Genomic DNA, 13,104 nt, shown 5'->3' with positions numbered 1-13,104 from the left:
TTTTCCAAGAAAAGCAGGAATGAAGTGAGCGCGGAAGCAACTCCTTGAGGTCGGTGCAAAAGGTCTCCCCCAGGCGTTGACTGAATTAATCTATCCACTTGATACAGACAGAGATGTGTGGTCTCTGTGTGGTCTTGGTACAGTCCACGCCCTACTGTGTAACGGCGCCTCGCACCTGGGGGAACACACCAGAGGGTCGTATCCACGTTTTAGTCTGGGATATATTTCCCAGGTTGGCGATGTGGGGAAAGTTGGGGAGCTGCTGCAGATGAATCAAATCGCGACGTGATTTTGAAAAATGATTCATACCATATCTATTCGTTTCACTTCCAACATGCGGCTCGCCTACATTTAAAACGTTTTCAGTCAGTTATTGCACATAGTTAAATATGCATTGATGTGTTCCAGTGTGAAATGTTATTTCGAAAAGAAACTAAAACATGCACCGCCCACGACAGTCGAAAGTGCACCTCCAGTCAATTCGGACTTTATTTGAGTTTTACACATTCTGACAAGATGTCCGAGCTTCGATACAAAGGAGTTTGTTACAATTCCAGTGATCAAGCGGCAGGCTTACCAATTGCAACAGTATCTATAAGGTGACAGCTTCGGTCGACAATAGGAAGCCGCTTTCCAATGCATGGAGGCGGGAGAATAATAATAAATGTTTATTGTGTGTGAATCCGACCACTCACAACCCAAAGTATCTGTAACACCGCCCCAAAAGGGGGTGATGTCATGTAGCCAAAGTTGGTAATAAGGCGGAGCGATAGGCTTTTTTGTACATTGCTGCCTGATTGTGTAGTCTGAGGTACATTGCTCCCTCAGTGTGTTGTCTAGAGCAGACTATTGTAGAATTGCTTGGTTCTCGCTGTGCAGTTTAGGAGGGAGGGAAATATCAGTGACTGCAAAAAAAAACCTGACATCTGAAACTTGCATTGGCTTGTCTGGAGCTTATTTTACACTGTTTTGAAAGTGTAGATTTTCCCCTCTCCTGTGTTTCATGCGAATTGGTTCTACATGAACCACGATCAAATCCCTGTAGTAAATCTGAATGCAGCCAGACATGCTGGAAGGCGCCTTAGAAAAAGGAACCGCAGCCTCGGCAGTGTCCTCAGCAATGTTCTGCAGAAAAGGAAGTGCATTTCACGGTCTGCACCTCGATTGCTCTGCACCTTAGAATCAGGTACAGTGATGGTTTAATTTACTGGCGTGAAGTATGATGTTTTATTGTTACTTCTTAATGACCACGTCCTTTTCACGTATTTATGGGTGTACCCTGGATAATTTTCATAAACCACCTTTCTGGTGCACATTACATATACTGAATGCTAATAATTACTTAATTTATATGTGATCATCTTCATTTTTGGGACGCAATTTTGATTAGATTGTTGAGTATGTAGGTACTGCAGTCGTATTAGCCGGGTAATTCTTTCAAAGTATCTTTTTTTTGGAATTAATTATTTTACTTTATCACCTCCTCCTGCCTTTATTAAGGGCATTTTTCTACCGCGCTGCCTCTTGCAAAAAGTGAGACACTTGATTCCAACAGGCTTTTTACCCATCTTCAGAACAGGCGAGAAACATTGCTGAAGGTGTAAGAATCACAATTTTTTTTGTTTAGTTATTTCTGGTTTATTGTTAAGTGGCAGCTAAATTGCCCAAGATATTTATAAAGGTAGCAGACAAATCAAACGTAATTTTCAATTGTCTGACTCAGTCTTAGCTCTGTACTGGTGAGCAAGTGAAAAACAAGGGAGAGACTGAAATTGAAGTTTTTATCTTGAGCTCCTATAAGATTAGATTAGATTACTTACAGTGTGGAAACAAGCCCTTCGGCCCAACAAGTCCATACCGCCCCGCCGAAGCACAACCCACCCATACCCCTACATCTACCCCTTACCTAACACTACGGACAATTTAGCATAGCCAATTCACCTGCCCTGCACATCTTTGGACTGTGGGAGGAAACCCACGCAGACACGGGGAGAATATGCAAACTCCACACAGTCAGTCGCCTGAGGCGGGAATTGAACCCGGGTCTCTGGCGCTGTGAAGCAGCAGTGCTAACCACTGTGCCACCGTGCCACCTATAAATTGAACATCAGGAGCTTAGCTGGTATTTCAGATGTAGTAGCAGCATTAGCCTGTCCAGGATGTCACAGGCATGCGTTTCAAGGGTCTTGCTTGTTGCTGATGAAGTACAGTGGCTACAACTGCCTGGGATCAATTGAGGCAGAGGACTGTCGCAGCAAAATTATCACATTCATCCTTGCAGCTTTGAGGTGATAGTTGTAAAACCTGTAGCTTCCTAACTCCAGATTTCTGCTTGTGGAACAATCGAGAATGAGTGGTCATTATTTTCGGATAAGGGATAACAGATTTAAAACAGAAATGAGGAGAAATTACTTTTCATGAATCTGTGTCTCAAATCTGAAATAGCTGGAGAAACTCAGCAGGTCTGGCAGCATCTGTGGAGAGAAAATCGAGTTAGTGTTTTGTGTCCATTGATCCTTCTTCAGGTCCATGGATTTCACTGCCCCTGAGTGTGGAGAATGCTGGGACCCTGAAGAAATTAAAGTAGGTGTTTGACAGTTTTTGATTAGTAATAGGTTGAAAGGTTATAGAGTGTGGGTAGGAAAATGCAGTTGAGGCTGAAATGAGGTCAGCCATGATAATATTAAATGGCTGAGCAGGCTCAAGGTGCTGAATTGCATACATCTGCTCTTAGTTCTTATCCCACACTCTGTCATATGATGGAGACTTCTAGTGAATATATGCGCTAAAATGATCTTAACTGAGCAGGATGGGAGTGTTAACAAATCATTTTCTTCTCTGTATTAAGTGTGAGATTTCTAGGACAATCCTTTGAGATCCTCATACTTGGACATCTCAAGTTACTACACTGTCCCCAAAAGCAAAACTAATGATCTCAGTGGAATGTTTATATAATTGTGTTTATAGTATTGTATATAGTTACATTGTGTAGTTGTTGGTTGCTGCATCACTGTTAAAAGTAATTTTCAATATGCATTAAATGTTCGGAAAGTAAATGAATAGTTTCTTTTAACAGTTTTCAGCCTGACACCAAATACTTCTTGCTTATGAGACCCTTGTAATTAGAATGAAAAGTTGACTCTATCTAGAGGTAGTTGCTGTGCCTTGGTTAACATGAAAATTTCCTGCTTGAAGTGCTAAAATGAGAATCCTCTTTCTGATTGTTCTTTCTGACCACTGGCTGATCTACCTGTTCACTTTTGCTCAGTACTGGTATAGGTGGTCATGAAGTTCATCATTTCTTTTAGAACCAAAACCTTTCAAACACACTGTTCCCATTTCTCATACCTGAGATTCTGCATGCTTCATTGTTGAGTTAGTACCCACATCTTTTGAGGGGCTGAATGGCCTGTTTTGCGCTGTAACCATTCCTTAATATTACACTGATTAGAGGCCAGGTTGACTTCCAATCTCTGCTCCCATAATGGCCATTAACCAGAGAAGATTGGTGCTGTTGCTGTCATCCCAGTCGCATTGCATATTATAAATAAATAAATGTGATTTATTTTGCTAATGATGCATCCTTAATTAATTTGGAACATCTAGTGGAGCATGTTCCAGTTTCCTAGCCACAATTTGTGCTGTTCATATAACAGATATGGAGCAATTGAGTCTGAATGTGAGAAAAGCATGGATAATGACTTCAGCTCCTGAGGGACCGAAAGAAGGGAATGGTGGTCAGTGTTGCAGAGCTGCAAGTAAATAGTCTTCGAAATAGGTAGAATTTTGGATATGCAGCTAAATTCAGGATCCATCACAATGTTCAAGATTTCAAAATTAATTAAAACTGAATTATGCTTGGTTAATTGCTTTCAGTATTCGATATACAACTGGATTTACAAACCTTTTGTTCAGCAGTGTTAGGATGGTGCAAAGTTAAGCAGCAAGATAGAAAGGTACCTGATGTAAAGTAAGCTAAGAATTTTGTTGACTAAAACAAATTGATACATGTTTTCATATTTGCAATTAAGTACTCATCAGTATGTATCATTTGGAGTCAGTGCAACATAGGCAATTGGTATGGATCGTAGTTACAGAAACTGATACAGATCAGAGAGGGCACATTTTGTAAAGTGAATCAATTTTGTATTGTGAAATATTTACGACTTGCATCTATTTTCATAGTATATTTGGTATAGAATACTTCCCCAGGCTGTGCACAGAAGCAATACTGTATATAAGGTAAAAACAGAAAAATAGATTTGTTGATAAGTCATCGACCTCAAACTTTCCCTATTGCTCTGCACAGATACTGCCTGAGCTGTTGGTTATTTCCAACATATTGTTCTTCTTTCAGGTTTCCAGCATCTGCAGTACTTTGATAGCACACATAAGAGTTAGGCTGAGGATCTTGAAGTCCAAAATTCCAGTTTAGGGAAAATGTATCTTCAGTCATGCAGGAAATTCCAGTCGATGTTTGGTGCACCAGAACTGGGTAATTGAGAGTTTTGACAGCAATGAGTACAAGACAGTAATGGACCATAATGTGCTTTTAAAGTTACTGCTAATTAGGCTAATGATACTTTTTTGGTGTTTAAGTGCAAATGTTATTGCAGCTGCAGGTGATGGCTAACCTATGGTTAAATGTGGAAATCCAAAGCTAGCTGCCTGCGTTACACCAGTTCACCGTTAGCTTTATAACACTGGCATCATGCCAACTTCCTGACTATTGGACATGCATCCATTGATGAGACATTGCTGCATTTATGTTGTCGATAGCCTTGTCCATTTTGGTCTATATACCCTTTCAACAATGTTAATAACTGCCAATTAACTAGCAGTGAAAATAAACTATTATAATTATAGTGTGACATCTCTTTCAGATTTTAGTTGTTAAAGTCCTTGAAAGTGTAAAATTTACAATTAATATCTTTTCTTTACCTTTCTCTTTCCTGCTCTTTCTCTTATTCCAGTGTTTCTTTTGTTTCCTTTATTTTCCTTTATGTTACTGATTTGACATGAAATTATCCTCATGAACTTACAGTTCCTTCTTTGTACAGGTGCTGCTATTTTAACAATCTTAAAATCTGACTGGTTAAGAAGCTTGCCTTTTTCATTCAGGTCTCTCTCTTTTAGGGTTGTGATCAGTTCATTTTTAGGAACTTGCATCATAAAGTATTATCCCGATTGAATAGTCAAGTCTCACCAGTGGAGGATGGTGTTCCTTTGTCCTGTTATAGCAGGTTATGGCTCAATTGCACATCCAATCTAACCTCAGAGGAACTTATGGTTCTGTGCTCATTTTTGAGTCCCTATTTCAATCATATTGACACCTAACACAGCTTCAGAGGACACTATCAGTGGTCTGATGGTGCATTGCTGTCCAATTAAGGGAAGTGGAAGCTGTCAGGAGGTAGGGAAATTGAAAGGGTGAGCAACTGAGGTTATGGACGTCAGAGTCCCTGGAATGGCACTGAGCAGCAAAACTGCAGGAGATCGGGCATGTGTAAATGGATGGTCCCATAATTTTTTGATGCCTTGCTCTTGATCATACAGGTCAAGAGAGCAGACGCCACATGAGAAGGGGGTCATATTGATAATGGGGTACACAATTCACCAGCCGACATCCAATGTGGAGAAGACCCCTGATATTGTCAGGATAGCTACTTATCAGGCCATCAGTGCTAGCGATAGGGATGTCCATCCAGGAGAAAAGACTGAACCATCTCCAGGTTCTGGGTTAGAGATTCCTCCTCTTTTACTTGTGCAAAGTCCACCTTTCTCTAGAGAACCATGTCATGAAGAGTGGAGTGCCATAAAAGAAACCCTTGAGGAAGTACACCAGGAGTGTACCCCATTGGCCATTGTGTACCAGTGCAGGCTCTCTGTTGCTGCCTCCACTCTTTCCTGGTGAAGGGTTGTTCTTCCCTCTATCATGGAACCCCATCCCCCAGCCAGCCCCACACATACTTGTAAGATCCATTAGCCAGTTTCCTCTGCCTCGCCTTTCTAATCTCATTCTGAGAGCTCAATTACATTGTTTGCATTCCCCAGTGATGCACCACCACTTCAGGCTTCCACTACTGACATATGGCAACTCCATCAGAGCCAGGCAGCACAGTGGCTCAGTGTTTAGCACTGCTGCCTCACAACACTAGGGGCACTGGTTCAATTCCAGCATCGGGCAACAATCAGTGTGGAGTTTGCACATTCTTCCTGTGTCTGCGTGGGTTTCTTCTGGGTGTTCCAGTTTCATCCCACAGTCCAAAAATGTGCAGGTTAGGTGGACTGGCCATGCTAAATTGCCCTTAGCATCCAGGATATTAGGTTAGGTGGATTGATCATGGGAAGTGCAGGGTTACAGAGATGGTGGGGTGAATTTGGGTGGGATGCTTATCAGAGTCAGTATGGACTTGTTGGGCCAAATGGCCTGTTTGCACACTTTAGGGATTCTTATAATAAAAAAGAAACATCCATCAGGAAAGCAAGAAGCTGGCAAACTGAATCCTGCGCCAGGGAGGCTGGGCCCTGCCAGGAATCTGGCACACTGCTTGGTTATCAGATCCTGCTTCTGCTCCCACCTTCACAGTGTTATGAAAATTCAGCCCTTTGTGCTTGAAAGTGCTCCACATGAGCTGTAATTATAGCTTCAAGTAATATTGTTCCTGAACCTCCCTTCCTGTTGAGATTCACAGACAATTTCAAACCAGATATCTGATTTTGCTATAGTCCTGGCATGTTTTCTACTCAGATTGTGCTGGTACACTCAAAACCTTCAACTGGGGAATCTTCTCGTACCTTGAATGCGGTGAAAGTTATGGTCATCCCACCTGAACAGTTGATCTTAATCAGCCCCTAATGCCCAATTTTTCACATGTTCAGTAATATCTGCCCAGGAAATGGAAAAATAGCAATGGGCTGAATCTTATGACAAATTGGCTACGGGTCATTTTTGTAAGGTTTCCAGGAGGGTTTCTCTCTCTGACTCCTAGCGAGTTTCCGCACACTGTCTTCCCAAACTCACTTCATTCCCTATGTATCAAGACTCTTTGTCCTATTTTCCCACTTGCCGCAGGTTGGGACTTTGGGATTCTAGGTGTTGGCACCATTTTAAAGTCCAGCCGTTCACCTGATCAACTGCTGGCAGTCAGCAGTTGCCGTGGGTAGTTCCTGTCCATTGGCACAGACATATCAGAGGGAAATTGGCAGCCCACTCTGCAGATCGAGTCCTGGAGGTCCTGGTGGATGAGGGAGTGTTTGCAATCATTGCCCATGGAGTATGTCCTGACATGTAGGAGACTGGTGCCCAAGAGGGAGAGCTAAAGGAGAGCTTATTCTAACTTTCACCTTGGAATCCTTGTCCAGTTTCTATCTGGTGGTGGGAGAATAGGAAACTGCATATTAATGAGGTGAGCTGATGTAATAATGAAAATGTTAATGCATGCTAATACATGCAAATAGTCATCTCTCTGCTCATTAACGAGAACATCATCTCACTGTTGGAAAATGGGATATTTTTCTCTTGACATCAGGAATCTCTTTCTCGTGTGATTGCCCCAACATTTTTAGCAATGCCCATCTCATTCAGTGGCTGGGAACATTCTTCCGAATGTTTCTGAACATTTTATTTGTTAAAATGTTTCCCGGTTACTAAGGCAGGATTATACATTTGGGCACGAATTTCTCCCCAGTAACAAAACTTAAATCCTTTAACACTAATTATGCTGAACTCCAATTTCCCGAAGAGGCAATCAGAACAAAGCATCAGGTATTCCAGCTGAAGACAATGCTGGCAAACAATATGGAGTTCTCAGACTGTTGTGAAATTTGTTTTAATGTATCTGTTCAATTATGTTTGTTCCACTCCTTTAAGTTTGCATCTTCTTAGGCTATAAAATATTTAAAACGTAAGAGGTTGGTATATAGTTGATGTTAGGTTTGGAGCTGCTTTCACCTTGATTGCTCTCTGTGTCTAGCATCACGCTGTGTAGTAAATATCATAAAGTCTAGTGCCTCAACAATCAGTGAAGACCAGAAGCAAAATAGTTTCAGTGTCTGAAAAAAGCATGGCTAATGTAAAATGTTAGAAATTTAGTTTGACTATTCAAAACCATTTCATTCAAAAGAGGAAGATAAGTTGTCTCCAATTTTTTTTTACACAGATGTAAATATTTCCCTTCAGTATTTTCTGAAACAGTATTGGTTTTGCAGCTAAATATGCATTAATCATTTTCACAAGAGCATAATCAATACTTCAGATGGAAGGTTTAAAGCTTTTAATGTAACCATAAATTGCTATTTAACTAATATGTATATCATGTGCTGTTGACCACTGAATGAGCCATCAGTAAAGTGATGGAAAGCACTATCAGCAGTTACTTATTTATTAATAAACTGGTCACCAGGTTCCACCATGGCAACTAGACTTCAGATTTCATTACACCCTTGATCCAAAAGTGAAAAAGAACTACATTCCAAAGGCAAGAGTGACTGCCTTTATCATCAAAATTCGATTCATTGCGGAATCAAGGAGTTCTTGTGAAATGGTAGTCCATCGGAGTAACACCTTGTAAAAAGGAATATGCCTTTCGATTTTGAAACCCGAGAGATTTATCAGGAGTTCCTCAGGATAGTGTGCTAGGTTCAATCATCTTCATCTGCTTCATCAGTGACCATCCCTCCTTCATTAGCTCAGAAGTGAGGATGTTCGCTGATGATTGCCCTGAGTTTAGCTGCATGTGCAACACCTCAGGTACTGGAGTCAATGACCCCATGGCAAGATTTGGGCAACTCTCAGGCTTAGGCTGATAACTGGCAAATAACATTCCTGTCACACAAGTGTCAAATAATGAGCATTTTTAGCCAGAGTATTGAAACATCTCTCTTTGACATTTGACAGCATTATCACCACTAAATCTCTCACAGTCGACATTCTGGAAATCACTTTTGATGAAGCACTAATCAGCTACTTAAATTATGGCCACATGAGCAAGTCCAAGGTTGGGTATTCTCTACTAAGGTGCCCATCTCCAAAATCTCTACCCCTTTCCACCATCTAAAAAGAGTGTGTTAGAATACTTTCCATTTGCTTGCAAAGATATTCGTGAAACTTTGTACCATTTAGCTCAAAGAAACCTTAATGATCAGAATCCCTAACTACTACCTTAAACATTCATCCCCCTACCATTAACACACAGTGGTCAAAGTGTGCACCATCAACAAAGTACACTGTAGTGTCTTGCAAAGGCAGCATCAACAGCACCACAAAAACCCACAACCTTTATGCCTGGAAGTACAAGACCAGTAACTGGTGCACTAACTGCAAGTTCTTCCCCATGTGCCACACAATCCTGATTTGGAAATAAATTGCTGTTACTCTGTTGTAGCTGGGTAAAAATCCTGGAACTTCTCACCTCAGCGTACTACAGAAGCCCGTTCACCAAACGGACTGCAGAGGCTCGAGAGTGTGGCTGGCAACCACCTTCCAAATCTGGAATGGCATTGTGAAGATTGATGGCATGAATCCAAATTAAAAGGGTAAAGTGTGGGTGAAATATTAGAAATCAGTTCCGACATATTCAAAAAGTGTTTCAAAAACAGAAAACTCGAGACCCATCTTTCAGCCTGACAAGCTTCTGGGTCCAGGCTTTTGTTTGATTTCTTCCTGAGGACTTGTTTAAACAGTAAAAATACTTCTGCATTGAAAACCTAATCAGATAGGCCCCTGATTTCAGTTTCGGCTTGTGCTGACTCAGTAAGGAAGATGGAAGAGAGACTATATTTAGCCCTGACATCCCTGAGGTGAGGAGTGGGAAACTAAGCCAGAACCCTGTAGCTCATCGCCAACTCACTTGGAGGGCATTACTTGTGGGCAAGTTTGGCTTTGCCCACAAAGAATTAACGTAGATGGGCCACGAACATTGGCTAAGGGAACAGCAACCATGCACACAGCGAACCTGCGAAGGCCCCCTTATTAATATCGGGGGCTTGTGCTAAAGTTGGGAGATGATTGTGCTTGTTAGAGATCAGTGATTTCAGTTGTGGGGCATCACTGCAGTGCCCTTGGTCCAGCTATTTTCAGGGCATCTCCAGTTAAGACGATGAGAAGATATTTATTCTCACAGATGGTCATGACTTTTCAGGACTGACTTTCTCAAATGGCAATAGAAGTAGTCTTTGGATTTTTTTTTCGGATAGAGATGAATCGATAGACCGTTGATAAGTAAGAAGCTGAAAGGTTAGGCAGAAATGCTGAGTGATGACCTTATTGGATTCTACCACAAGTCTGAGGGGCTAAATGATCCACTTCTGCTTCTAGGTCATACGTCCATAATCATGTGAATGATACTTATTCAATGGTGCATATCCTCTCTTATGCTGTTGTGTAACAATGATAATAAAGCATGATTTATTAACTTGCAACGCTTGCTTAATTTATTTATCCGAATGTACTTAAATTCTAACCTTTGAAGAAGTTAAGTAATTGTAATATGGATATTGTCGCAGTTTCAAGCATTTTTTTAACCCTACAGTCCACTGGTATTTAAAAATCAAGGGCAACCTTACAATTCTGCATTTCCTGAACTGTCTTTGAATGTGAAGTTAAGTATCTGCTGCTTATTTGTGTTTAAAATATAAAGATAACCCACCTTGCCTTAGCCAAAAGTATTGCAACTGAAATGCCTACCATTATACTTCTGGTCTCCATATCACCAAAAGGATATGGAGGCACTGGAGAAGTTACAAAATGATTTACACCAGAACTTGAGAGATTTGAGCTATCGGGAAAGGTTGAGTAAGCAGAAGTCCTTTATGTTGGAGAAGAGAAATTTGAAGGGAAAGTATTCTAAGTTATGAAGGAATGTCATAGGGTTAATGTTCAAAGATGTTTCCACTTGTAGGGGAGTCAGAATAATGGTTGATCAGTGTAAAATGGGCACTAATGAGGATTTACAGAGAAACATCTTTACCTTGAGAGTGGCTGGAATGTGGAACCAACTACCACATGGAACAATTGAGGCAAATCCCAAAGGTGGATATGGGGGAAGGTAGATAAACAGGTAAGGAAAGAAGAAGTAGGAGATTAGCAATTAGGGAGAGAGTAGGGCCCCTTAAAGATAAACGAGGATGTTATTGTGTTGAACTTCAAGAGATATTAAATGAGAAAGAGATAAAGGCTAGGGAACTCAGAGAAATAAAAAATAATGTTTTGAAAACCTTTCACATTACAGAAGAGGAAGTACCAGACGCCTTAGAAAACATGAAGGTGGATAAATCTCTGGGACCTGATCAGTCATATCACAGGATGTCATGTGAAGTTGGGGAGGAAATTGTGTGGCCCCGATAGAAATACTTGTATCATCTGTAACCACGGGTGAGATGTGGGAGGACTGGAGGATGGCAAAAGTTGTGCCTGCATTTAAAACCGAAAAGCATGGTGCTAGAAAAAGCACAGAGGTCAGGCAGCATCCGAGGAGCAGGAGAATTGACGTTTCAGGCATAAGCACTTCATCAGGAATGTGGAGGGGAAAGGGAGCTGAAAGATAACTAGTGGGGGTGGGTGTGGGACTGGGTGGAAGGAAGGTGGGATGGCAACAGATGGATGTAGGTGGGAGGTGATTGTGGTAGATCGGTGGGGAAGCTGGAGCGGATAGGTGGAAAGGAAGATGGACAGGTAACTCCCGTCAAGAAGACAGTGCCGAGTTGGAGGGTTGGATCTGGGTCGAGGTGGGGGCTGGGGAGATTTAAAAACTGGTGAAGTTAATGTTGATGCCATGTAGTTGTAGGGTCACAAGGCGGAAGGTGAGGTGTTCTTCATCCAGTTAGCGGGTGGCTTCGATTTGGCCCTGGAGGAGGCCCAGGATTTTCATGTCCTTGGGGGAGTGTGAGGGGGAGTTGAAGAGCTTGACCACAGGTGGTGGGGTTGGTTGGTGCGTGCAGACCAGCGATGTTCCCTGAACCGCTCCACACGTTGCCACTTGGTCTCCCTGATGTAGAGGAAACCACAACAGATGTGGTAAATCAGAAAGGCTGTAAGAAGAAGTCTAGGAATTATAGACCTGTGAACCTGACTTTGGTGGTGGGTAAATTGTTGGGGGTGACTCTGAAAGACAGGATTTACATGCATTTGGAAAGACAAGGAATGATTAGGCATTTTCTGCATGGTTTTGTATGAGGGAAATCATGTCTCACAAACTTGATTGAGATTTTTGACAAAGTTACCAAAGGCAGATTAATGAAGGCAGAGTGGTAGATGTTTCTTGGATTTTAGTAAAGCCAGGTTCCATGTGGTAGACTAATTAGTAAAGCTAGATCATGTGGGATTCGGAGAGACCATGCCAATTGGATACAAAATTGGCTTTACAATAGGCAACAGAAGATAGTGGTGGAGGGTTTGATTTTCGGACTGGGAGCCTATGACCAGCAGTGTTCTACAGGGGTCGGTACTGGGTCCACTTTTGTTTGTCATTTATATGAATGGTTTGGATGAAATATAGGAGGCCTGGTTAGAAAGAATGCGGATGAAGCCAAAATTGGTGGTATAGTGGATAGTGAAGAAGGTTAACTAAGACTACAAAAGGATGTTGATCAATTGGGTCGATGGGCTTAGGAGTGACAGATGGAGTTTAATTTGGATAAATGTGAGGTATTGTATTTTAGTAAAATAAACAAGGGCATGACTTATACAGTTAATGATTGAACTCTGGGTAGTGTTGTAGATCAGAAAGGCTGAAGGGTTCAGGGACATAATTCTTTGAAATTTGCATCATAGGTGGACAGGGTGGTTAAGAAGGCTTGAGCATGCTTGCTCAGATTTTTGGAGTATAGGAGTTGGGACATTATGTTGAGGTTGTACAGGATGTTGGGTAAGGTCTCTTTTGGAGTATTGTGTGCAGTTCTGATCGTCCCATTATTAAACTAAAGAGGGTTCAGAAGAGATTTGCAGGATGTTGGTGGGAGTGGAGGGTTTGAGTTATAAAAATAGGCTAGGATTCTTTCAAATCATGTGTAGGGTATTGAGGAGTGACCTCATAGAGGTTTCTAAAATCTTGAGGGGCAGAGATGAAGTGAAGAGTAAAGGTCTTTTCCTTAAGTTGAGGGAGT

At 41.6% G+C, this 13,104-nt stretch overlaps 1 protein-coding gene across 1 annotated transcript in view; it reads left to right on the top strand.

Moving 5' to 3' along the window:
• Nucleotides 1-781: 781 nt before the first annotated feature.
• LOC140467364 (TBC1 domain family member 30-like) overlaps nt 782-13,104 on the top strand; it is an 82,203-nt gene continuing 69,880 nt past the window's right edge. Inside the window, exon 1 of the mRNA XM_072563676.1 lies at nt 782-1,186. Within this exon, the coding sequence (XP_072419777.1) occupies nt 1,021-1,186 (166 nt within the window). The 5' untranslated portion in view covers nt 782-1,020. The remainder of the gene's footprint in view (nt 1,187-13,104) is intronic.

This window comes from Chiloscyllium punctatum, chromosome 45 (assembly GCF_047496795.1).
Source record: "Chiloscyllium punctatum isolate Juve2018m chromosome 45, sChiPun1.3, whole genome shotgun sequence".
Taxonomy (NCBI): domain Eukaryota; kingdom Metazoa; phylum Chordata; class Chondrichthyes; order Orectolobiformes; family Hemiscylliidae; genus Chiloscyllium; species Chiloscyllium punctatum.
The sequence above is the reverse complement of the archived record's forward strand: the minus strand, read 5'-3'. Positions and strand labels throughout refer to the sequence as shown.